The sequence below is a fragment of the Cervus canadensis genome, chromosome 32, assembly GCF_019320065.1.
Source record: "Cervus canadensis isolate Bull #8, Minnesota chromosome 32, ASM1932006v1, whole genome shotgun sequence".
NCBI lineage: Eukaryota > Metazoa > Chordata > Mammalia > Artiodactyla > Cervidae > Cervus > Cervus canadensis.
This window is the reverse complement of record NC_057417.1, coordinates 35,928,096-35,952,424: the sequence shown is the minus strand read 5'-3', so window position 1 is coordinate 35,952,424 and position 24,329 is coordinate 35,928,096. Positions and strand designations below refer to the sequence as shown.

The window sequence follows — 24,329 nt, the reverse complement described above, 5'->3', positions numbered from 1 at the left end:
TTTTAATCAAGCGTCCCTGAGAAAGGACTGTAAGAATCCTGATTCCTAAATCCCTCTTCCCCCATCTCCTCACACTAACCGAGGACTCAGAGCAAGTGGAAAGGTGAGGATATTTGTGGAGAAAGCACCAATAAACCCAGGCCTATCTTCCATTGAAGCATTTTAAGTGGATTACTGAGTTCTGCCAAGAGAACAGCAATAGTCAAAATTGATTCATCCTAAATAAAGACTGGCATTTGAGATACTAAAATGAAATTTTCCTCTCTTATGACCATCTTTGAAAAGTGAAAATAAGTTTGCTAAAAGAAGTGACAGTTTAAGTATGACTTCAAGAGAAATGTTAATCTACCTAAGAAATCACCTTCTGCTGGAGAAACATCCTGTCACATCAGAAAAATAGTAAATAAAACATGAGCCCAGCAGAGCCCCAGAAGGATTATCTCCTGAAAGCACAATGAAAGGAAATTTACTTTGGCCATTTCAATAATTTTTTCTCCAAAAACTATATTGCAAAACTCTGTCTCCTTAAAAAAGAGTGTGCTTTTCAGCTGGAGCTTCAGCAAGGTCCTACTGAGGCCAGCCAGGCAGGAACTGGCATGCAACTGGTGCTCAATAATTACTCAGTAAATGAAGCCTTCCAGGCATGTCAGGGAGGCTGGACTGCTGGCCTCTGGGCTAAAACAACAGATGACTGTGCAGGCTTTCTGTGGTGGTTGCTGTTGTTTATATGTTTTTAAAGTGAGTGTTCTGTTTCTTTGCTTGATTTAAGCTGTAACTTTTGATTTCCCTCAATGTGCTCCCAATGCCTAGATGGAACTGCACTTTTTCCAATCAATTTGCTGCAGGCTGAGAAGTTAAAAAAAAAAAAATCACGCTTAGTCAAGTTGTGTCTAATGAACTGGCTTTGCTTCTGTATTCAAGGAAGTTAATTACACATTGTTTGTAGAAGTAAATGCCCGAAAACAAGCTAACTGGCAATCAGTGAGGTCACTATAAAGAATGAAATGGAAAGTCCTTTAAGATACTTGGCTAAGTGGAAAACGGCAAGATACAGAGCTGTGTGTGTAGTATGCTAGCACTTGCATAAAGACGAGGAAAAAGGAACATGCAACTTCCTGATTATGCACCCAGTATCTCTTGAGGCACTCGTCGTAAGAAACTAGTATAACTAGATGCCTGTGGGCCAGAGACTTGAGGGGAAGAGGAGGAATGGAACTGTCTCAACGGTTTAAAGCTTGATTTGGGCGGAAACCCTAAATATCTATTAGTCTTAAAAAAACAACAATCAGGGACTTCCCTGGCTGTCCGGAGGCTAACACTGTGCACTCTCAATGCGGGGGCCTGGGTTTGATCCCTGGTGGGGGAACTAAGATCCCACAACAAAGATCTGGCACAGCCAAATAAATAAATAAATATTAAAAATCTGCATAAATGAAATAAAAAAAAATCCCTCAACAAATCAATAACAAGGGCCCGTGCTGTAGCACATGAGCTATCTCTACTGAGAAGGGGGCTCTCCCCCATGACTTCCTTGTGTAGGTCTGTACAGGTGGGCAGCTACTGCCTGGCTGCCGGTTAACTGCACCTGTTAGAGCAAAGAGCAAACTTACCCCGGTAACCTGATACACCTCCTACAAATACTTCTCGTTTGAGAACAGAACCCTTCCCCTAAGCCACCCTCTGATTATACACTCAGAATGAATGTAAAAATATCACATTTTCAGGCTTCTCTGGTGTCTCAGTGGTAAAGAATCCTCCTGCCAATGCAGGAGACACGGGTTCAATCCCTGGCCACATGCTGTGGAACAGCTAAGCCCGTGTGTCACAACTACTGAAGTCTTGGCAACAAGAAAAGCTACCACAGTGAGAAGCCCTCGCACCTCAACCATAGAAAAGCCTGCACAGCAACAAAGACCCAGCATAGCCAAACATAAACAAACATTAAAAAAAACTCACATTTTCAAACACTTTCATAATTCTGACCCGCCTTCCTCTTAATTAAAACTAGACTATATAGATATCATACTGAAGAAGCCAGTCTATGAAAGATCTCACACACCCACATATGTGTCTCAGACTCTCGGAAACAGTGACCAGGGTGGGGAGAGGGCATACAGGCATAGGCCACAGATGAGAACAAGGACATGGTCAGAGAGGTATGTTTGCCCTCCACCTGGATTTGGTGAGAAGTACTTAGTAAATAACTCTCAGACCCCCCTCCCCCCAGCTTAAACCAGTCACAGAGACTGAGGATTACTGAGGTGTTACAGGTCCAAGTCTAAACTATGCAGAAATCAAGACACACCCCCCAATGCAAATCAAAAGACCAAAAAGGTCACAAAACAGTTAAGAGTTTAACAATTTCGGTTAATTACAAGCACTGACTATCATACAAATGTCAACAAAGACTTGCCTATAACATACAGAAAATTTTTGTTTCCGAAACTTGACAACAATCCCCAGTGCTGGATGAGGCTCTCAAGCTGCACCGCCACGGCCAGCCACTGCTTTCCTCACTGGTCTCTACAAGGGGCCTGACCCTTGCCCCGGGGCGCCCTGCCGCAGCTGCGGAGGGTGTCTCACCTGAAGGGCAGGAGCCGCTGCCAGCGCTCTCGAGGATCGCGGCTGTCCAGCTCTGGCAGGACACTACTGGCTCAGTTCAAACACTGAGCAGTGGCTCTCACTCCCGGCCTGTCTTAAGCCTCCAACCACTACATGGTGTTGGAGGCAGGGAAAGTGGGGGATGCTCAGGTGGGTCTAACCTGCCGTGCCTCTAATTACGAGGCAGATTTTTCTAGCAGTTACTGATATTTCAGCACTTACTTAGACACCTCACAACCAGCCTGTCCCACCTTATATCTGGCTTGATGTAAAAAAAACCTCAGGCTGGGACCTTGGACATATTATCACTTAAGTCCTCAAGTTTCCTGCCTCTCAGTTTCTGTATCTGTTGAAAAATAAGAACCGGAACAACTGCCTTGTTTTCTGAAAGGGCTATAGTGAGGATCAGATGTGAAGACTGCTATACAAACTCTGAAGTAGCTGTTACGGATTTACACATCGTTTGCCCACAGTATTCTTTGAACTGGTTTGTCTTCCGTGGGCTTCGCACACCTGCAAACTGAATGAACTCCCTCCATTCCGCCATCCCCGGCCACTGAAGAAACTTTAGAACCCCAAGCTCAGTTCCTCCTGATGGCAACCGCCTGTTCAAGGTGGGCCCTCGTGCACCAGAGATTTAGTCTTGGGCTATGGTCCCGTGGTGGCGGTATCCTCCCCTCTATATTTTCATTAAATAGAAAAGAACTGTGGGCAGTTCCCATGTAGCCACCCAGGCTCAGAGAGCTCAACCGGGCCATCTTGTTAAGTCCTTCCCGTCACAGGGGAGGCTGGCTGGGAAGGTCTAATCCTCTCTTCCTTTTTGTGAGGGGGAGCAAAGTCAGGGACGAACTCTGTCGCCATCCTGGTGACATCACTCCTGGATCCTCTCTTCTTGGTACTCTCTTTCAGTGGGACAGCAACAAAATTTTCTAGATGTTTTGGAAGGGAAGAATAGAAAAAAAATCAGGTTTCTAAAAGACAGGAACATGTCCACTGAGATCAGGACCCTGTGACTGACAGAGCCTCTAGGATGTGCCAGGAGCAGGCATTAAGGGGAGGTAGAGTCCGGCTTCTGCCATAGCCACTCACAGCTCTGTCCGTCACAAAGCAGTTCTCATTCCTAAAATCCACTTGCATTTCCTGTCTGAACTATATCTCACACAGCCCTCCTCATACACAGTCCTAAACGCAACCCTCCTAAACACGGTCACACAATGTTTATTCTACTCACGGTGCCCTTTGTCAAACACCTGAGGATTTATGATCAAGTCAGTGTTTATCTCCTTAAGGTCAATTATTTCATCAATTCTGCTCATGTTCTTTCCTCAGTTTTTGCTTTTTCACATTAAAGAGTTCTCTCTCTCACCTGACTTAGTCCCCTTTCCCAATGTTAATTCTGTCAGATTCCATCAGGAGGACAGACTGGACAGCACATAGTACCCCTGGCTAGGAACAATGTAGTTTTTCCATAAAGGTGAAACAATTTTAAAAATAAGAAACAAAGAATAACAAAAATAAAACATCAGCCAAACAAAAAAAGGTGGCACAATGTATCATTTTGTGTTCAAAGCCTTTAAGGTCAAAAGAGCAAACCTGGCTGACATTCTTGGGAATCTCCAGCTGTCAGACCACTCTCTTCTCAAACACAGATCCTCCACACCCTACCCTACCATGGGCAGGGTCCGTTTCTTTCTCTCTCCTATTTTCTTTACTTAAAGCCACCTGCTTCTCATCAACTATTTTTTTTTTTTTTTGTAACAGATCTAACCCTAACCCAATGCTTGTTGAAAACCTGCTGTATGCCAACCAATACAATGAGCAAATGATGCTACTTTCTCATAACTGCACGGTAGAGTGTTGTCCCCACATTTGGACAAGGACCCAGAGGCTTAAAAAAGTCAAACGGCCCAAATCACAGAGCAGGTGAAATTGGTATCTGAATATACATCAGGCCAGTAACAATCCAGAGCTCTGTCCCCAAAGTAATCTGCTACTAAGAAACAATCTGGAGGTTTCCCCTTCAGAAGATACAAAGATTCTAAACTCTGCCTCAATGCTGACTACTAAGAACTCTTCTCTGGTTAGAGAAGTGCTGCAGCTCCTTTCCCTTTGTTTCCTTTCACTAAGACAACTGCTTAGTTACAAAAAGTTAACATGTTAGCCCCCTCATAACTTAATGGCTTTTTATGAAGAACAGTATCAAGGAAGTTTAGAAGGCTAAAGATACTGTATCCAGCCACTGCTGTGTATCTGTTTGCTTAAGAGTCTCTTCAAGAAACTTCATAACATCACCACCATCACTAACACGCTATTTTTGTGTCCAGAGAGCACATCCTTTTCACTGGCTTCAATGGTCTGCCTGGCTGAGATCTTGAGTGCTGAGATACACTCCGCTCCAATTTTCTGTATCCTATTTGTAGTATTTCTTATACACAGGGACAGTTTATTCCTCTAGACTTCCAGCATGTTAAAAATTATCATAAAAACACAATGGCTTTCAGGTCCCCTGAAAGCTGTTTAACTCTCCACTTTCTATGAGTTCCCATTTGTGTTCCAGACTGGTGACTTCTTCATTCAGCTAACCAAGGTAGGCCAACAAAATTGCCCTGCTCTCCTCAAGCACAGGTTCTTTACCTCTGGGAGGAAGGCTTTCTTTGTCCACACGTTCAACTTATCTCCCAGTGGTTTACGGCATCCTGTCTGGAATGCTCCTACTATTCCTCTCCAAATTCTACCCATCCTCCAGAGTTTGATCCAAATCCTGTCTCTTCAAGAAGACTCCTTTGACCCCGTTCAAATTTCTCCTTGCTGTTCTTGATTTCTCCTTGTTCTCGAATCCTGTAATAATTCCGCTCCTCATACACTTGGTCCCATCTGAAGTGTCTATGTCTTGTCACCTCAGTTCCCGGAAGACAGGGACCATAGCGTTTGCTTTCCTAGAAGTTCTCTTTGGTGTCTGGCTGCGCATTCAGTCCTTGTTTTATGCATCCAGATGCTCTTTCTTGTGACGTGCACAGCATTAGTAGAACATCCCCTCTTCCAGACTGTCTCTGACTCTCATAGCTCTGGGCCAGTGACTCCCTTGAAATATTGCCACCAAAAGGCTGCTAGGTTGGTTTGAGACAAGCACTGGGGCTGGGTATGTCGGTACATGTGTGTATGGTGAATGCAGACATGCTATGCAAACTCTAAACCAGGATGAGCACTCTGATGCAAAATTCTGCTAGTAAAGAATACCATTTATAAGACATTTTCCTATGGAATGTTATACATCACTTTCTACAAGCATACATTTTTCAAACCCAAAGCTACATTTTCCTGTAAGAATCACATATACAAACACAATTACTTAAAGAAATTAAACCATCTAGCTAGAACCAGGCAATCAACTTGATGGAGTGATGAGAAAGCTAAACAAGTCACTGGAAACATGAGTACACATTCCTCCCTTTGCTGCGATTTATTATACGGCCTATCAAAGAATCTCAAATTAACAATCCTGATTTCAACTCTAGAACAGATCTGGTTAAAAAGCTTTACTGTTACAATGCTAGATAAAATCATCTAGTTTTACAAGAACAAGGCTAAACAACTACTTTTATAAGACAAAAGAAATTTTAGCTTTCACTGTATAACTCCTGCCCGAACCACAATCATAAACAGCCATTAAAAGAGAACCAAACAAAAACAAAGGATCTGCCTGGAGAGGAGAGGGGTTGAGTAAAGAGATGGGAGAACCTATCTCAATGAGGTGATCATATCTAGAAGGCATCGCCCTATTTCTCAACTGATGTCTGGGAGAGAAAAATAACACCTTTTATTTAGGCAGAAACCAGAAGGATATGCCATTTTTATAGAGCATGATAAGACTGAATTAGGAGACCGAATTAGAATATTCACATAGCAGCTTCAACCCAGGGCAACTCCCAAACATAGGAAAGTGAAACTCTTAGTGAGCACTACTCACTGATCTTCTGTTCCAAAAAACTTTACAAAGAAGCATTTCTTCCCACGTGGTTTCTTTAAGTCCTTGGGCGGGTTAACAATCTAGAGGATGAAAGAGGAAAACAAAAAAGGTTTTTTTCCACAGTGATAAGTTGGTAAGAAAAAACATGAAATAAAAGAAATATGTCTTAAAAAAACAAAACCAAACACAGGGCCTAGTTTATGTTCAAACCTGGTGCTTTTCTACTGAGATACGTGGAAATGTGCAAATATTCCAGGAGTTCCCAACATCTATTATTATCTATAGTGTTCGGTAGATATAATATACCTTTAACTAAAATGGCCCTGTTTTAAAAGTATTACTCCTGCAATGTGGCCCTGTCGTCACTGAAGAAACATACAGGACACTCCTGAAAATTCTTTTGTACAAGAGTTGAGACAGGTGACAACAACAGTAATGAATAAATAAGGCACTGCAAATGCCATATTGCAAAGACACAGTCTAAAGACATTTCCTGGGCTCTGAGCAGGAATATAAAAACAGAACATTTGGAAAGCTATGAAGGATCGCCTCATGCAAAATGTGGAATGCCAACTTCTGCAAAGACGCACTGGAGCAGCACATATGGTAAAATGGAAGATTTAAACTTAGTTGGGACAAAAATACTTTGACTTTTCACTAACCTACATTTAGATTTTTTTCTTCCCCAAAAGTTCATCTTCTCCTTTTGTTCGATTTATGTAAAGCTAAATTCAAGTCATAACGGATTTTCAGGATTAAAAAACTTTATCAAAAACCACTTCTGAGTCAAGAAATAATAATTCACTGCAGATTAAAAGATCTGGTTTATGTATACTGCCTTTTCTAAATAAACTGATACTAAAGACAAAAAAAAGAAAAACAAAAAACCCGTGTGTTATTTGAATAAGCCCAGTTTAACTCAATGCTAGAGTCTGTGGGGAATTCCATCTTACATGCTCCCCCTTCTCAAAGCCAACTTCAGACGTTCTTCCTTCAGTAGCAAGACACTCACCTTTCCCGGCCAAGGAGGATACCGGCCGAGTTTCCCCCTAGAGAAAACACAGAGAGTCAGCATTTGCCCTGGAAAAGCAACTCCAGCTCCTTCAACACACTCAACATGCAATTTATTTTCCTAAATATCCACCTTCACCCTCCACTGCCACACTAAAAGCTGGCAACAAGGAATTCTTAAACGTGGCTTCCACAGCTGGGCCCAAGATGCCCAAATTCCTCAGAAACGCAATGCAAAAAAATAAAATAAAAAATTCGAAGACTTCGGTGCGCCAGATAGGTGCATCCTTCTGGTGACGAGGAATACAGAAAAGACAAAACAAAACCGCCGAGAGCCGTTTGTCTAGAGCCTGCCCGTGACGTGACGGGAGTAGAGGGCAGCTCGCTCTGTAAACACAAGACTTCCCCTTCACAAAGTCTGGTTTAATTCACCAGCCTGGCTTTGACAAAACGCTAAGGGAAGCCCTTCCTCCGGGTCGAAGAGACGAGCTGCGCAGCTCGAGGGAGGCGGCGACAGTCCCGTCTCGGTCCGGGCGGTTGTCCGGGACACAGAAGCCGACAACGAGAGGGTACCGGTCACTGCCAAGCTTTCGCCTGTAATGGAGAAGTGTCCCCTCCATTTCTTTAAAGCGCAGCGCCGGCAGTCCGCTTTCGACACCCCCGGGCCGAGCCGCCCGCACAGGTGGGTTTCGTCGCGCAACGCGGGTGTCGAAGGGCTTTGCCCAGACGAGATGGCCCCGTGGGCTCCCCGGCTCTCCTGCTCTTCTTGGGAGCCCCCCAGCCCAGACCCCGGGGCGAGGAACCGGGCGTCCGTGGAAGCCGCGCGACGCCAGGCACTCTCCTCACAGTGGGCCGCCACGCGTCCGGGTCCGGAGCGCTGCTCTCCCTGAGCGGCGTCGGTGCTCGGAGCTGGGCCCACCGCGGCCACCCTCGGCCTCAGTCCCCCGGGGCCAGGCTGCCCCTTCCGCCCGGCTTCACTCCCAGCGCCGGCACCTCGTCTCGCCCTTTCTCCACGACCTGGAGCGCGTAGAAAGGCCGCCTCGGGGCGGGCCACACACCCCACGCCCGGGGAGGCAGCTCCTCGGCGCACCGCTCTTGGCCCCGGCCGCCCGGACTCACCACACCAAATCGCCGAGCCGCAGACTCACAGCCGCCATCTTACCACCCAACCACCGCCGACGCACGGGCGGTCGGGAACATCAGGTCGCTCCGGCACCGCCCATTGGAGTGAGGCAGCCCACGTGATGGGGGCCGGCCGTCCCCCCGGCCACGCCGCTGCTCTGACGTCACTGCGCCCGTAGGGGCTTATTGGCCGGCCGAGCGGCACGTGACTCGGGCGCCGCGGTCTCCGCGCGCCGGATCTCCTAGACTCCCGGCTCCTTCCCCCTCCCTCCGGCTCGTGACAACGAAGCGCCGCGGTCTGAGGCGGCGGCGGCGGCGGCGGCGGCGGCGGCGGCGACGGTGCGGCCGGCTGAACGAGCGAGGGAGCCGGCCGTGCGGCCCGCCCCGCCCCCGGGCCCTGGCCTCCAGCGCCCGCCCCGACAGCACTTCCGTTACGGCCGTTAGTCCGGCGCGGGCCCCGGGGCCGGCCGCGTAGGCGCGCCGGTAGCTGCCTTGACGGACTTCGGCGCGGCCTGGAAGCCAGCGCTCCGCCCGCGCCCGGGGCCCCGCGCCCAGCGGGCTCTGCGTGGTCGCCCCTGGGGGACGGACAGGTCCTTCGGGGCGCACTCTCTAACGGCCGGCGTCCAGCGGGAGCCGCTCCGAGCCTGCTTCCGCGCCGCAAGTTCTCTCCGGGGCGCAGCGCTGCCCGCCGCGAGGTTCCGAGTTGCCCGGCCGACGTGGAGCCGGCGTCTCTCCGCTTCCTCCTGGGCCGGCAGAGCCGGCGAGCCGTCCCCCCCTCGCTCCGCTCACTACCCCGGGCGCCCGGGGACCCGGCCATGGGCCGCGGCGCGGGCCGGCTGCCCTCTGGGAGGCATGGCTCGGGGGCCGGCCGCTAGCGGCGCCGCCGCCCGATCTCCCGGGCCGGCATGAAGACTGCCGCGAGGGGCACGAAAGCGACCCGCGGGGCCGTAGGCTGCGTCGCGCCGGGGACAAAGGTGCGTGTCTTTGTCGGGTCCGGGCTCTCACGTCAGCCTTGTTGTAGTTTGACACTTTGGGGGGAAGTTGGGAGCAGGCTTTTTTTTGACAGCAGGAAGGCAGATGCTAAGGCGTAGTTTATCAGTGCGTTAAGACTAAGCCGTTCAATGGGGAACTGGGGACAGCAGTTGAGCACAGCGTCTGCTCAACAGCCCAGGTAGAAAATAAAAATATTTTAAGATCCCCAGTTCTAGTTGTAGAACCCAAAGAATCCAACGCCGATGCTGACTTAACTTAGAACCGGACTTTTATTGAGCCATCCTATGCTAAAAAAAAAAAAAAAAAAAGGTGGCAGGTCTACACGCTGTCTCCCAAAGGTAAATTGGTTGTATAAGAGGGGGTTTTTCGAGAACTGGCTCATCTGTGGCCCGGTTTCTTTTTGCGTTCAGCTTCCCCGAAGTACCGTCAGCTAGTTTCAGGAGCTGTCATTCACTGTTAACTATTTCATGTTGTTTTATAGACCAGACTGATCGTTTTTTAAAGCATATTTAAGTTTCCAGGAAATAAGAAAATTGACCACATCTTCCTGGTTTAAGAACTCTTAATTTTTGAGGAATTAAAGGATACCTTTTAATGACTTAGTAAAATTTATGAATCGTACGACAGTATCACACTGGACCCTAAGGACATTTGCGATAGAACCGGGAACATGGTAATGAGTAAATGTATTGTCTAATATTATCTTGGTAGTTATAGCCAATGCAATAAGGCATGAAACAAAAATAGAACATTATTTTTCAGAAAGGAGGAGACAAAATTCTCATTTCTGTAATAGGATGCTGCTGCTGCTAAGTCGCTTCAGTCGTGTCCGACTCTGTGTGACTCCATAGACGGCAGCCCATCAGGTTCCCCCGTCCCTGGGATTCTCCAGGCAAGAACACTGGAGTGGGTTGGCATTTCCTTCTCCAGTGCGTGAAAGTGAAGTCACTCAGTCATGTCCGACTCTTAGCGACCCCATGAACTGCAGCCCACCAGGCTCCCCCGTCCATGGGATTTTCCAGGCAAGAGTACTGCTGTGGGGTGCCATCGCCTTCTCCACTGTAACAGGACAGGACAGCCTATTTTGAAAAACAGAGTTAAGGGAAAACCATTAAAATAGCTAGGAATTCATTGAGGAGACTAATTACAAAATTAGCACACAATATTCGGTGGGTTTTTCTACATTTCACCAATAATCAGTTTGAAAATATGATTGAGAGGGTATATAGAAACAACAAAAAGTACCATACCTTGGAATAATCAGGGATGCAAAAGGAGGCTTGAATTTCTTGGATAACCTGGGTTGAGGTTTTTTTTTTTTTTTTTTAAGTTCTACCACTTTATTGCTACCAACCCCTCTCCCTCCACCCCCGTGCACACATGCTCAGTCATGTAATCCCATGGACTTCAGCCCGCCAGACTCCTCTGTTCATGGACTTTTCCAGGCAAGAATACTGGAGTGGGTTGCCATTTCCTTCTCCAGGTTGAGGTTTTTTAAGAGGGGTGCTTTCGTTTGTAGAATACTGTGCTTTTATTTAGAATTAAGAGTCAACTAGTTAAAATTGAGTATTTAAATGTTTAATCTTTCTTAAGCCTTTTAAGCTTTTTCAACAAATCTTGTTTGTAAATCTAAGAATGTATACGTAAAAATAAACATTTTAGATTTTTTCAATTATTTGAAAAAAAATTTGATTTTTGACAAAGTTTCAATTAAAGCACCAGTTTAATAGATTCAGTTCAGTTCAGTCATGTCTAACTCTTTGTGACCCCATGAACCGCAGCACACCAGGCCTCCCTGTCCATCACCAACTCCGGAGTTTACCCAAAGTCATGTCCATGGAGTTGGTGATGCCATCCAACCATCTCATTCTCTGTCATCCCCTTCTCCTCCTGCCTTCAATCTTTGCCAGCATCGGGGTCTTTTCAGATGAGTCAGCTCTTCTCATCAGGTGGCCAAAATATTGGAGTTTCAGCTTCAACATCAGTCCTTCCAGTGAACACCCAGGACTGATTTCCTTTAGGATGGACTGGTTGGATCTTGCAATCCAAGGGACTCCCAAGAGTCTTCTCCACCACAGTTCAAGTTTAATAGTTTAAATTCTCATAAACAATGAACTTTTTTAAAAATTAAATTTCTTTGAGTATTTTAAACTGCATTTAAAGTTCTTTATGCTTGTTCTCCCAAGTACCTAAAACTTCTAAAACAGTGAACTCATAAACCTAAAGTTAAATCTTTCCACGACTTCACTCTTGTAAGTCTAATAAACTTTTATAGATGTAAGTCAGGTCTTTTAAAAGCACACTTTCAATTTTATATTTTTCTAAGGATTTCAAATTAAAATTGTAATTTTAATGTCATTAATATGTCTGATTCTCTTAAATGTTTGAAATACTAACAAGCAACAGCAATTATCACATTGACTATGAAACTTAATACAAAATCTAAGTGTTAGTATGTTATAGGTTTGATTTTACTTTATTTTCTAGTCTTACATCTATAATTCTCAGGCCTGCAAAATCACTTAACAACCACGAGATGCATTTTTTTACCATTAGGTTGACTGAGGTCATACTGTCTAAAATTTGGGCCAAGATAAGGTTACATTTTTAAATTACCTACTGGTCAGGCAGGGACCTAGTTACCACTTCTAAGTTGACCTTTTTACATCCTTCATTGGTTAATGTGCAGATTCTCTTCATATGGTGGGACTTTGCCTGCTTTTATGAGTGGGTACCTTTATGTCTTCACCTTGGATTTGTTTCTATAATCCAATGCATCACAGATGTCGTGGGGGCCTTGAAGTTTCTTTTAGGGGAAATTTTTGACATCTTAGTGCACGATGGTTTTTTGCTGCCAAAAAACAACCTGTTTTGCTGCCAGTTGCTTTTCTTCCTAATTAGAATTATTTTAACTCTTCATTTTTAGATATTTTATTCCATTAGCTGGTTTTATAGGTCACAATTTTATGGTCACAATAAAGTGAATATTGCATGTATACACATACACATAATGTATATGGATATTGTGTGCATGCTCAGTCGTTCTGACTCTTTGTGACCTCATGGATTGTGGCCTGCCAGGTTCCTCTGTCCATGGGATTTTCCAGCCAAGGATACTGGAGTGGGTTGTCATTTCCTTCTCCAAGGGATCTTCCCTACTCAGGGATCACACTGCATCTCTTGCATCAGCAGGCGGATTCTTTACCACTAGTGCCACTGGGGAAAGCCCCTGGAAGGTCTTTGGCTTGTGATATTTTGTCACTTTGCTGAGGCCCAAGTTTGGGTGGTATGAGGAAGACTGGTATGAGGAAGTGAGTCCAGCCACACTGCTCCTGAGACAGTGGTCTTAAACTTATCCTGGGGCAGGCAGAGCTTCTATGAACTGATGAAAACCTTGTCATTTTGAAGAATGGCCCCACATGAAAGTAAACTGCTGGTGCTGAAAATAAAGAGGTTTTAAGAAAGAGGTTATTCTCAGTCCGAAGTTTAAAAAAAAGTATATTGGATAAATTAAATGAAAACCAGTTTTCTCTGCGTTCCTTTGCAGTTCTGAGGATTCTTTAAGGCTGTATCAGCATGGGTTCTCTTAAGTGTCAAGGATCTAGTGAATATGCATGGGACAAAAAGACTGGAAGTATGCTAAACAGTGATTATCTCTAAATATAGGATTTGGGATGTTTTTCATATCTATATGAAGTTTTTTATATTTAAAGTAAATAGTATTTAGGCAGAAAAAAGCAGTAAACAATAATCAGGGTAAATTTAACGATGATTCTTGACAGTGAATTTTTTTTTAAAATTTGTATAACTGAACAGGAAAAATCACCATTTTTATCATCTTGGTTTGACCTGGCTCTTGTTTTCAATGTTAACAGAAGCCATGCAGTGACACCCGCTAAGACTTGTTGGTAGCCATGTCGGAGCCCCACAGGGTCCAGTTCACCTCTCTCCCAGGTTCTTTGAATCCTGCGTTTTTGAAGAAATCCCGGAAAGAGGAAGTTGGGGGAGCAGAGCAGCATCAGGACTCGGAGCCAGCCGCGGCTGCTGTTCGAATCACACTCACCCTCTTTGAGCCGGATCACAAACGTTGCCCAGAGTTCTTCTACCCAGAGCTGGTGAAGAACTTACGAGGGAAGGTGAAAGGACTTCAGCCCGCAGACAAGGTACACTGTGGCCCCAACTCGCTCTGCAGATCTAATGCTCAGGGTAGTGTGTGTCAGTAGGGCTCCGGAGGGTGGAAGCAGCATAGAGAGGCTTTGGCCTCCCCAACAAAGCAAGCTCATGGTCTGCCAGTTTTGCCTCTGGAGGGAAGGGTTAGAATTCTTTCTAGAATCATTTTCCTCATTTATGCTAGAGAAAATGTGTGGCACAGCCAAGGCTAATTTGTATTATGGCTAATTAACACAAATAAACACCAGATTTTTTCATGCCAAAGCTATAAATGTTGCATCTTAGTGTGACCAGCCCCTGCCTTTTCCAGACCTGGAATTTCATGCTGGGCATTTCTCTTTTCCAAGGGAATCTCATTGTGCCTAATACAAGGGCAGACAAAAAAAGACACAGATTGCTCATCTCTCTAAGCACAGTAATATTCTGGATAGTTTCTTTACTTGGATGGATAGAAACCTATTTTTGTGGGTTTTGTCATGTATAGTGTGGAAGGAATAATATAATAAGCCCCCATGTACCCATTACCCAGCTTTAGTTATTACTGATGTTTTGGCAATTCATTAACATTGTACAGTTTTTTTTAATAAACTTTGAATTATGTGCATAATGAAAGTGCACATGTGATAAATACACAACTTGATGGACTTTCCACAAACACTCCTGTAACCTGCACCTAAATTACAAAATGCAACATTTTTGGGGCTAATAGAAACCCCCCTTCTTCCCTCCCAGAATATTACCTCAGCCCTCAAGCCCTCAAAACTGTCCTGATTTCTAATAGCTGAGATCAGTTTTGCATGTTTCTGTATTTCATGTCAGTGGAACCGTGCAGTTTGAGTAGGAGCTGGGTCAGGAGCATTTATTTTAAGCACCTTCTGTAAGCCTGTGTGCTCTGCCAGCCTCTGCGGGAAAGGTGAGCAGGGTCCTGGGCTGGCGGCGTTCCCGTCTCTAGACTGGCTCCAGGGACGTGGGGGTTGGGCGGGCATGGCTCACAGTGTCTATCAGGTTGAAGAGATGATGCAGGTGCCTGACTCCTCCACACCATGTTCCTTCAGTCTGACCTGTGGTTGTGCTCTTTGGGGTGTCTTTGGTCCGAAGGACTATCCACTTTTTTAGATAAAAATGTGTTTCCTTAATAAAGATCTGATTGAATGAATGAAAGCCATTTCAGTCTGTGCCAGGTTGTATGAGGGCCAGTGGGTAGACTGAGAAAAAGTAACTTCATATCCATTCATCAACTCTTCTCCAAAGTAGGAACAGTATCCTCTTCCTTGAGAGGAAGAGAAAGTAGCAGGAATTGGTTAAAGTATTTATTTATGGGCTCATACTAAATCAGTAGGTCAACTGCGATCAGAACTCCAGTGCTCTGATTTCACCTTTTGTGGGGTTCAGATGCCCTCCTCAATTGCAGAAAAACGCGTGGAACTTACACAGAGAGCTTCAGGTCCGATTTCAGGGGATTCGCTTCTGGCTTCAGGTTCAGAACTCCTAATGACCCTGTCTGCTCTGCAGTGTTCAAAGCACGGTGTAATCTGACACACTTATGCTAACTCACTTAACACGTGTGTCTTAGAGTGTGAAGGCGCTGTGCTGGAATGCTGAGGACTGAGTAAACGTGGGGAGGCTGCCGTCCCAGCCTCAGAGGGACTTTGCGCTCTCGTAGATGCTTTAGGAGGATTACACCTACACAAGTCACAGGAGTCACAGTGGTGGTACTTGTTAAGTCTGGTACAGATGCAGGCCCTGAAGGGCTTGGACAGAGAAGAGCTTACATTCCAGATGCTGTATTCAGACAGAGGCAGACCTTCATGCATTCAGGAAATCGTGGATGATTGCTGTTTGCAGGTCGTTAAGGAGTAAACATTAAATCCAGTGCTGCTCCAGATGAGTGGGGTTTCTTAAAATTATTTGAACCACTTAGGTTATATGTGATCATTGTAGAAAAAGTAAAAGTCCAGTCTTAGTGTTTTTGGACTCCAAAGTCTTCAGTGTATTTGATACAGAAGTCTTTTATTAAAATTAAGATTCCTTGCCATGGAAGCTTAAGGTCCAACTCTGGAAAATTTGAGGAAAAATAGAAAGGTTTATGGAGTACAAACTTTGGAAGACTACTTGAAAATATCTGGGGATAGTATTGAGATTGGGAGGGAAGGGAGATTATTGATCCTTCAAGATAGGCTTCCAAGGAAAAGTAATGGCACAAACTTGGGTTTGACTATTGATAGCACTGAGAGAAGAGTAAGTTCATATCACTCTTCTAACCGGTAAGATTGAATAGCTGTCAGGAGCTTGTTCTGTGCTCAGTGGGTTCTTAACCTTTCTGAGCCACTGGTTGCTTTGCAAGTCTGGTTGAAGCCTTTGGACCTTTTCTTAGAATAATGTTTTTAAATGCACAAAATAATTTTTAGTATTACAGAGGAAACCAGTTATATTGGAACACAGATTTACATGGGGGTGAGCATCCCCAACTAAACTCCTTTTGCCATATTTGGAGCACTATAGGACCTAGTACTTCAGTGGGCGATTGTAGGTATTTAATCAAGTTCTCATTGGAAGAGACCCTAATGCTGGGAAGGATTGGGGGCAGGAGAAGGGGATGACAGAGGATGAGATGGCTGGATGGCATCACCAAACTCGATGGACATGGGTTTGGGTAGACTCCGGGAGTTGGTGATGGACAGGGAGACCTGGTGTGCTGTGATTCATGGGGTCACAAAGAGTCAGACGTGACTATAACTGAGCGACTGAACTGAAATGAACTGAATCAAGTTCTGTTGAGTCTCATGAATTGAAATTTTGCTTTCTTAAACAAGTAAGGTAAACACGGATGGGAAGGTAATATGTATTTTACCTTGTCTTTTCTGAAAAAGTTGCTTTTATTATATAGTTTATCGGTGTGGAATCAATGAAGGTACAATGAATAGCTTTGTGGGAATTTTTTTGTGACTTATTTTTGTGGAATGGTCTCTTTACAGAAGAAAGATCTCTTGGATCCTTTCAATGATGAAGAAAAGGAAAGGCATAAAGTGGAGGCCCTTGCTAGGAAATTTGAAGAAAAATATGTAAGATTTCTCTCTTGGGCAACAGAACAACCTTGTCGGGTGGGAGAGGTTTTCAGACATTTTCATATTCCTTTAGTGGTTTATCTAATCAACACTAATGTGAAACGAATACAGAGCTTGGAGAGAGCAGAATGAAGTTATTAAACAAATGCATTAAGGTGCAGAAAGTGCATATGGCAGGAACACATGTGGAGCTAAATGGATGAATAAACATAAGGAGGCTTTTACTCTTAGAATTTGTCCTGAAAATAAATGTTTTGATGCAAGGCATGTGAGGCCATTTAGTTCTTTCTTCAGTCTTAGGCCACTTTACGCATTTACAAATCTGTCCTATTTTGAAAGGTCTTTAGGGAACACGGTTTTGGGGGATGTGTGATAGAGACTGGTCCAGTGTTTTATAACCCTTAGTCATTAGCTGTTGGAGTTCAAGGCAACAATTAATTCTATGTATTAAAAACAAAGAAGTCCTGTGACCCTGGGCCTAAAAATTTGTTCAAAGTTTAGATCTTGTGTTGTATGTTCCTTTCACAAGTATAAAAACAAGCATGTGATCTATTTTAAATTTTAGGGTGGAAAGAAACGTAGAAAAGACCGAATACAGGACTTGATTGATATGGGTTATGGTTATGATGAATCCGATTCCTTCATTGATAACTCTGAGGCGGTGAGTACTTAAGGACGCCAGGACCGCGGCCCCCAGGCACCTACTGACTGGAGCTGGGGGTGGAGTCAGTGGGTGTGCCCTTTCAGTGGTAAGAGCTGCTCTGAAGGGAGCCGAGTGACGCCTTAATCTGGGCCTTGGTTCCCTCTCTGAATATGGTGATCAGACCTGTGCAGAACGCCTCCTAACTTGGACCTTGGTGACTGACCTGAAGCATGCCTTAGTATGTCGTCTGAAGTGTGACAGAGGGACAGGGTCACATCCGTTCTGTCAGGATGCACTCTGCACCTGTGGACATAGCACTGACCTCGGAGCTGACCCAAGTTTGTTTTTCCCCTTCAGTACGATGAGCTTGTTCCTGCTTCTTTGACTACAAAGTATGGAGGATTTTACATTAACTCGGGAACCCTGCAGTTTAGACAAGCGTCAGAATCTGAGGATGACTTCATTAAGGAAAAGAAGAAAAAATCTCCCAAGGTTAGAACATTGCTCGCCTTTGGATTTCAGAAGTGCCTTTTGACGTGACCTTATGAGATCAGTAGGTGACTTGCCCGAATCTGGGCCGGTGTAGGATGGCTCAGGAGAGTGGCGGAGAGGCACCAGCTGTGCCAAGGCTGGCGGTTCCCTTCTCACACGTGTGCCATGACCCCGGAGGCTCAGTCATTGTGTCCATGCCTGTGTCCCAGCAGGCTCGGCGGGGACTCGCTCCTCGAGGTGGCCCCAGGGCGGGGACGAGGGCAGTGATGGGTGTGGAGTGAGGGAAGTGTGCACCAGCTTACTGTGTCTCTTCTGTGGACATTAGAGGACTTCGGTTCCCAGGACTGTCACCCCAACGAAAATAAGCCCTAAGATAAGCTTATTTTGAAAGCTGTCTATCTCTGCCTGGGTGTTTAAAATGCGAGGTGGGCCCCCAGAAATGGTCCAGGCTGCAGAAGGGCCTCTGTTGCCTCTGGCCCGAGTTTCCTAGGAGCCGCTGTCAGTGGGAATGCTGTCCTGACCTGCGGGTCTGTGGTCCAAGGACTGAGCTGAAACCGTGTGTTCGTGGAGGAAGTAAGACAGCTCTCAGGATGTACCCTGGGCGGAGAAGGCCAGTGCTGCGTAGTGCACTTGCTCCCAGAGCTGGGGAGCCGTGTAACTGTGCCTTGTCTTTAATTCTCAGAAGCGGAAGTTGAAGGAAGGTGGTGAGAAGATAAAGAAGAAGAAAAAAGATGACACTTATGACAAGGAGAAGAAATCGAAAAAGTCCAAGTTTTCCAAAGCCGGGTGAGAGGCAGCAGCTTCTTTGCTAGGAGGACTCTGCACCGTCAGGGCCGCCGAGCCATGCGCCCTCCTCCTCACAGCCTCCCGGGGGCCACGCGGCCTCGTCGGGGCTCTCACGTCCCTGTGTGTCGGCATCAGAGTGCGCTCTGTCCCGCTGTCCTTGTTGGCGGGTCTCTCTGTCACTGTGTGACTGCTGACGTCTCCTGTCCTCCTGAGCACCCTTCTCTGCCCCCGTTCTCCTGTCTCTGTCCCCTTTGTCTTCTTTGGTCCTGCTTCCTCAGCCTCACTTGGTCTCATCCCAGCTGCCCTCCAAGTTGCTGCTGCTCCTGCTTTCTCCCTTTAAATGTCTTTCTTGCCCCTCCTGTTTTTGCAACCTTTTATTTCAGCCTGGCAGTGGTTTTAAAAAACCTATCGGATGTTTAGCATTTTGTGTTACTGTTTTGCTAACCTGTATTCAGTCTCAAGCTTTGGTCCCAGCAAGGAGGAGCTCCATGTGCCACGAGGAGGGAGGAGGAGTGACGGGGTGGACTTGTGGCTGAGGTTCCCGGAGACCATTGTGCTGGGAGCGGGGCTGAAGCCCCTCTGGAAATTTCCCTTGCGAGGGGTCCTGCAATCTTAGTAACCGACTTCTCCCTTTTACTTGCAGCTTTACAGCCCTCAATGCCAGTAAGGAGAAGAAGAAAAAGAAGTATTCTGGGGCTTTGAGTGTTAAAGAGATGCTGAAGAAATTCCAAAAGGAGAAAGAGGCTCAGAGAAAGAGGGACGAAGAGCATAAGCCCATAGCGGTGTCGTCAGCGGAAGCTCAGGGCTTGCGGGAATTGGAAGGTGCCTCCGACCCTTTGCTCTCGCTCTTCGGCTCCACCTCTGACAACGACTTGCTACAGGCGGCCACCGCCATGGACTCACTGACGGATTTGGACTTGGAGCAGCTGCTCAGTGAGTCTCCAGACGGAAGCCCCTTCCGCGATATGGATGATGAAAGCGATTCCCTTGGGGTGGGACTGGACCAGGAATTCAGGCAGCCCTCTTCCCTTCCCGAAGGCCTGCCTGCACCCCTGGAGAAGCGCGTTAAGGAGCTGGCTCAGGTATGGTGACATGGAGTGGCTGGGCTCTCCTGGAAGCGATCGGGCGGATCGTTGCTGGTCCCGAACCCCCCACAGCTCATGGCCCAGGGCAACCCTTAGTCACGGCGCTTCCAGTGTCTGCTTTTCTGGGCTTTCTTCCCATCCCAAGCAAGAGCACAGGGTCAGCTCTGCCTGTCCTTTTGTGATTCCTTCACGTCTGGAAAATCTGCTTTCTTCTGGAGAGATTTTTCTCTCCTCCTCTGTGCCTGTCAGTATCTTTCCTTTTGTGTGACAGACACTCATGTTGGCAGCAGGCAGCTGAGGCAGAGATCCATCTCTTTAGTAATCTGAAGGTTTTGAACATTCACAGAAGTTTGCAGACGTGTTGAGTGTGGGGCATATGCCTAGTTGCCACTGGGTTTATTGTTAGGTAGTGATTATAGGAATCTGGAATTCTGATAAGTAAGAAGGGCTGAACCGTAAGTGCTGTCCATGCCCCATGTTAAAAACAGTAACAGTCTTTGGAAAATAGTGGACATTCCTCCTGTTTTCCCCCTGGGGATGGGGAGTTGACCTAGTACTAGAGCACTAAGGACTGTAAATTCCGTGATCCATGAATACTGATGATAAGCCAAGCACGGGTCATTAGTTGTAGTGTATTTTAGTTAAAATACCATTTCACCTTGGACATCATGACTTATGACAACCCTGGGGGCACTTATACTCCATAGCTTAAGTTTTAAACCAGGGACTCTCAGTGTTTCAGAATCTCTTGTGTATACTAGTCCTCATATACACTAGGACCAGGGCAGGATAAAATGTGAACCACTTCTGCAAATGATTTTCTCACTTGCAAAAAATACTTGAACACAGCATGCGAAATACTTCAGATGTCTTATTCAGAGCTTTGTTCATCCTTGTGGAATGTGTACAGTGTTGTTTGAGTGTACCCATTTAAATGAATTATGCCCTGTCAGGATTCAGGGTCTGTGCTTGCTCTCAGAATACATGTTAAAAAAAAATTACCCCTTCTTTTCAGTCTTCTGGTTTGTAATCAGATTATCCCGTAGCTTCTGAAAGCCTTGAGTCAAGTCAGATGTGTGTGGCAGAGGCCAGTCATTCTTTAGAGAAAAGTTAAAAGTGGCTCTGGGATGCGTCCCTGCTTCCACCGAGGGTGGTAACTGAGACTCATAATTGCGTTTTCTTGGGAAGGATGGACAAGTCTGGTGGAAACAAAGTGGCTTCATGTGGAACAGCGTTGGGTCGTGATTTGAGAAAACCTTACTTTCTGGAGTCCATCAGGTGGACATTGAGCAGGCTGTCCTTCCTCAGGAATTGCCAAGTCTCCGTTATCTCTCAGGCATGATGGAGAGAGGGGTCAGGGGCCCATAGGTAAGGTAGGCTCAGGCCCTGGTGAGGAGGTGGTGATGAGACGTTACTGTACTGGCTTGAACGTATATTCACGTGTGAAACTGTTACTTCAGTCATCACCTGGCCCTTCTATGCCAGCATTAAGAAACTTGGGAAACTGCCACTTTGAAAACTATTTTCAACTCACTTTCTTTTCTAGCCTCTGTATATATGTTTTTATGCAGTTGTAATTATAGTTGTGAATAATTGTTTTCTGCTCTTTTCACTTAATAAATATTATTCTAAAGCCCTCATTATTTTTAATGATTGCATGACAAAGAAGGCTTGTTTTAGAAAGTTACTTAATGCCACCCTAAAGGCTCCCCAGCGCTGGGGGCACTTGGAGCCTTCTGCACATGGGCGTAGGTGCTCTATCCCCAGGCCCGACTGTGAGAGTCTGCTGGCAGAGTGTCCTCCCAGGGAAAGATGCCTGTGTACACAAAAGTTACACAAATTTTCAAAAGTCACGTGTGGATCTTTGGATCATTAATAAGAAGCCCTGTCCTAGATCTTGAATTGGACATTATTTTTTTTTTAATTTAAATTAAACTTGATATATATCACTAACATTGACAGTGTTTATGTGTTTCTCACTTTATTTTTCACTCCCTTCTTTTTCTTTTTTTCCCCCTTGCTTTGTTTTTGTGATTGTTGAGATTTTAAATCTCGGCCCTAGAGGGCATAGTCTCTACTGTGTCTGAACCCACCCTACCCCACCGCACAGACATGGTGGCTTTCGGGGCTGCGTTCAGCTGGTGAGATGGCCGGGCGTTGGGACAGCCAGGACCACAGGGCCTCTCCTCCCGTTTCTCATTCTGGGCAGGACAGTCTCAGGGTACTATCTCAAGAGGGTGAAGGTGGAAGCCATAAGACCCTCATGATCTAGCCTTCGAGGTAGTATGCACTGTATCCCTTCTGCCACACTGTATTGGGAAAGCAGGTCACCAGCTAGAGGACCCCTCCCATGGGGACAGCCTGCCCTGGGAGGGGAGGAGTCCGTGGTCCTGCTTGCAGTCCCCCATGGTGCTGAAGCAGATTCTAACGTGATGTGCGTCAGTCTCCCAGGGAAAAATATTTTGCTGTTGGAAGCGAAAATAAGATTTGTCTTCTGACTAAATGTTATTCTTAAAACTTCAAAAAATACATTTGAAAATTTACATATGTGAAAGAGATATTCTGAGAGGGAGCACTCCAGCACTGTTGCTGTTTTCTCCTGTTAGCTCACTTTCCACTTCTTACTCCCATGTGCTATGATATTTATGGGCCCCAGGGACCCCAGTGGTTTGACCTGACAGCCTTGCCCCTGTCTGTCTTCTCCTAATATGTGTTGGTTGTGTCCTTTGTCTTGGTGGTTGGAAAGTTGAGATAACGTTGCCCCTTGATAGGTAACTGTCTTGATAAGAGTTTGGCAGCTACTTACCCTGCTTCGTGCAGATGACCCATGTCTGTTTCCTCTTCATTTAAGCGTAAAATGGAAAGGATAGTGATCCTAAAAATAGAAAAGAAACGGAGACACATGTTGCCCACCCTTCTACCTGCTCACTGCTTACCCCCCTGTACAGTTAGAACCCTTGCATTGCCAAACTAGAGAGACACAGATTCAAGGAGAGTAAGATAGAAAAAAAACTTTGAGACCTCCCTCGTGGTCCAGTGGTTAAGACTTTGCACTTCCAATACAGGGGGCACAGGTTTGATCCCTGGTCGGGGAACTAAAACCCTGCATGCCTTATGGTGCAGCCTAAAAACAAACAAACCAATTTGGTCTTTGTAAAGAAAATCATGTCAGATTTCACTCTATTCAGCAAAAGCAGGTACGGTATATAAAGTTGTGATCTAGGTGCTGAAAGGCTAGAAGTGGCTTTTCTTATAATGAATAAAGAGCTCATTAAAAGGCTATTGGAACTACTGTAAATCAGCACGATCTGGCTGTCTGGTTTTATTTCATTTCCTAGCTAGTCTTCCTAGGAGTGATTGATTTAACTGATTCATACAATGCCTCCAGCAAGGGTGTTTCTCATTAGGGTTGAGGGATCTCAGTTCTTCTTGGCAAACGATATCAACTACATAGTCAGTGGCTCATTTATTTAGATTTATTTAAAAATGCAGCCCTTGACTACTTCAGCATAAAGCCAGATCCTCAGAGATATGTTCTGCATGATTCAGAAGGCATCAGGAAAAAAAAAATTATATAGCCAGAAAGCTTCTGAAATGGCTAACATCTAAAAATTTGATTAGAGAGAATTCCCTTGCGGCTCAGTGGTTAGGACTACTTGCTTTCACTGTCAGGGGCCTGGGTTCAGTCCCTGGTCAGGGAACTAGGATCCCACCAGTCCCACAGTGTGGCCAAAAACAAACAAAAATTGGAAGCCTGAGGTGGTGTTGGGTCTGACAAACAGACATTTGAAGTGCATGTTAATTAGGTTGGATTACTGTAAAGGTGCTTCTGCATCTTATAACTAGCAGTGTGCTAAGTCCCCTCAGTCGTGTCTGACTCTCTGCGGCCCGATGTACAGCACCCATGGACTGTAACCTGCCAGGCTCCTCTGTCCATGTGATTCTCCAGGCAAGAACACTGGGGTGGGTTGTTGTGCCCTCCTCCAGGGGATTTTCCTGACCCAAGGATCGAACCCATGTCTCTCACATCTCCCGCATTGGCAGGTGGGTTCTTTACCCCTGGCGCCACCTGAGAAGCCCTATAACCAGCAGTCTCTAAGTTAAAAGAATGACTCCGTTTTGTTTTCTCTCAAACTGAAATCACAATCCTAGTACGTTAAAGGTGCCACCGGGGAATTCCAAACTTTGTGACAGCATAAGACATAACGGGTGACGTTAGTGACGCCCTCTCTTCCTTCCCTTTCTGCCAGCCATCTCCGGCCTCTGCCCCTCCCCTAGCCGAGCTAAATAAATTTTTTCATATCCTCTGCAAGTTTTGTCTGGTACTGAGCTTTTCTTCGTCTTGGTTTTCATCCTTGCGGTGATAATCTGTTCATTTGTGTGTTCATTCATCG

At 45.8% G+C, this 24,329-nt stretch overlaps 2 protein-coding genes across 9 annotated transcripts in view; one reads left to right on the top strand and one right to left on the bottom strand.

Moving 5' to 3' along the window:
- The window catches only part of GLYR1 (glyoxylate reductase 1 homolog), a 32,622-nt gene extending 23,805 nt beyond the window's left edge, over positions 1–8,817 (bottom strand). For 6 of the 7 annotated variants that reach the window (XM_043455922.1, XM_043455923.1, XM_043455924.1 and 3 more), the window contains exons 1-3: positions 8,699–8,817; positions 7,581–7,617; positions 6,569–6,648 (exon numbers count right to left, since the gene is read on the bottom strand). In XM_043455922.1, coding sequence (XP_043311857.1) covers positions 6,569–6,648; positions 7,581–7,617; positions 8,699–8,736 — 155 coding nt within the window. In that variant the 5' untranslated portion in view covers positions 8,737–8,817. Of the gene's footprint in view, positions 1–6,568; positions 6,649–7,580; positions 7,618–8,572; positions 8,592–8,698 lie in introns of those variants that run through there. The other variant, XM_043455929.1, reaches the window with a different exon arrangement.
- Positions 8,818–8,947: 130 nt separating this feature from the next.
- The window catches only part of UBN1 (ubinuclein 1), a 32,713-nt gene continuing 17,331 nt past the window's right edge, over positions 8,948–24,329 (top strand). For both annotated transcript variants that reach the window (XM_043455921.1, XM_043455920.1), the window contains exons 1-7: positions 8,948–9,675; positions 13,570–13,857; positions 16,840–16,926; positions 17,495–17,590; positions 17,930–18,064; positions 18,747–18,850; positions 19,494–19,932. In XM_043455921.1, coding sequence (XP_043311856.1) covers positions 13,609–13,857; positions 16,840–16,926; positions 17,495–17,590; positions 17,930–18,064; positions 18,747–18,850; positions 19,494–19,932 — 1,110 coding nt within the window. In that variant the 5' untranslated portion in view covers positions 8,948–9,675; positions 13,570–13,608. The remainder of the gene's footprint in view (positions 9,676–13,569; positions 13,858–16,839; positions 16,927–17,494; positions 17,591–17,929; positions 18,065–18,746; positions 18,851–19,493; positions 19,933–24,329) is intronic.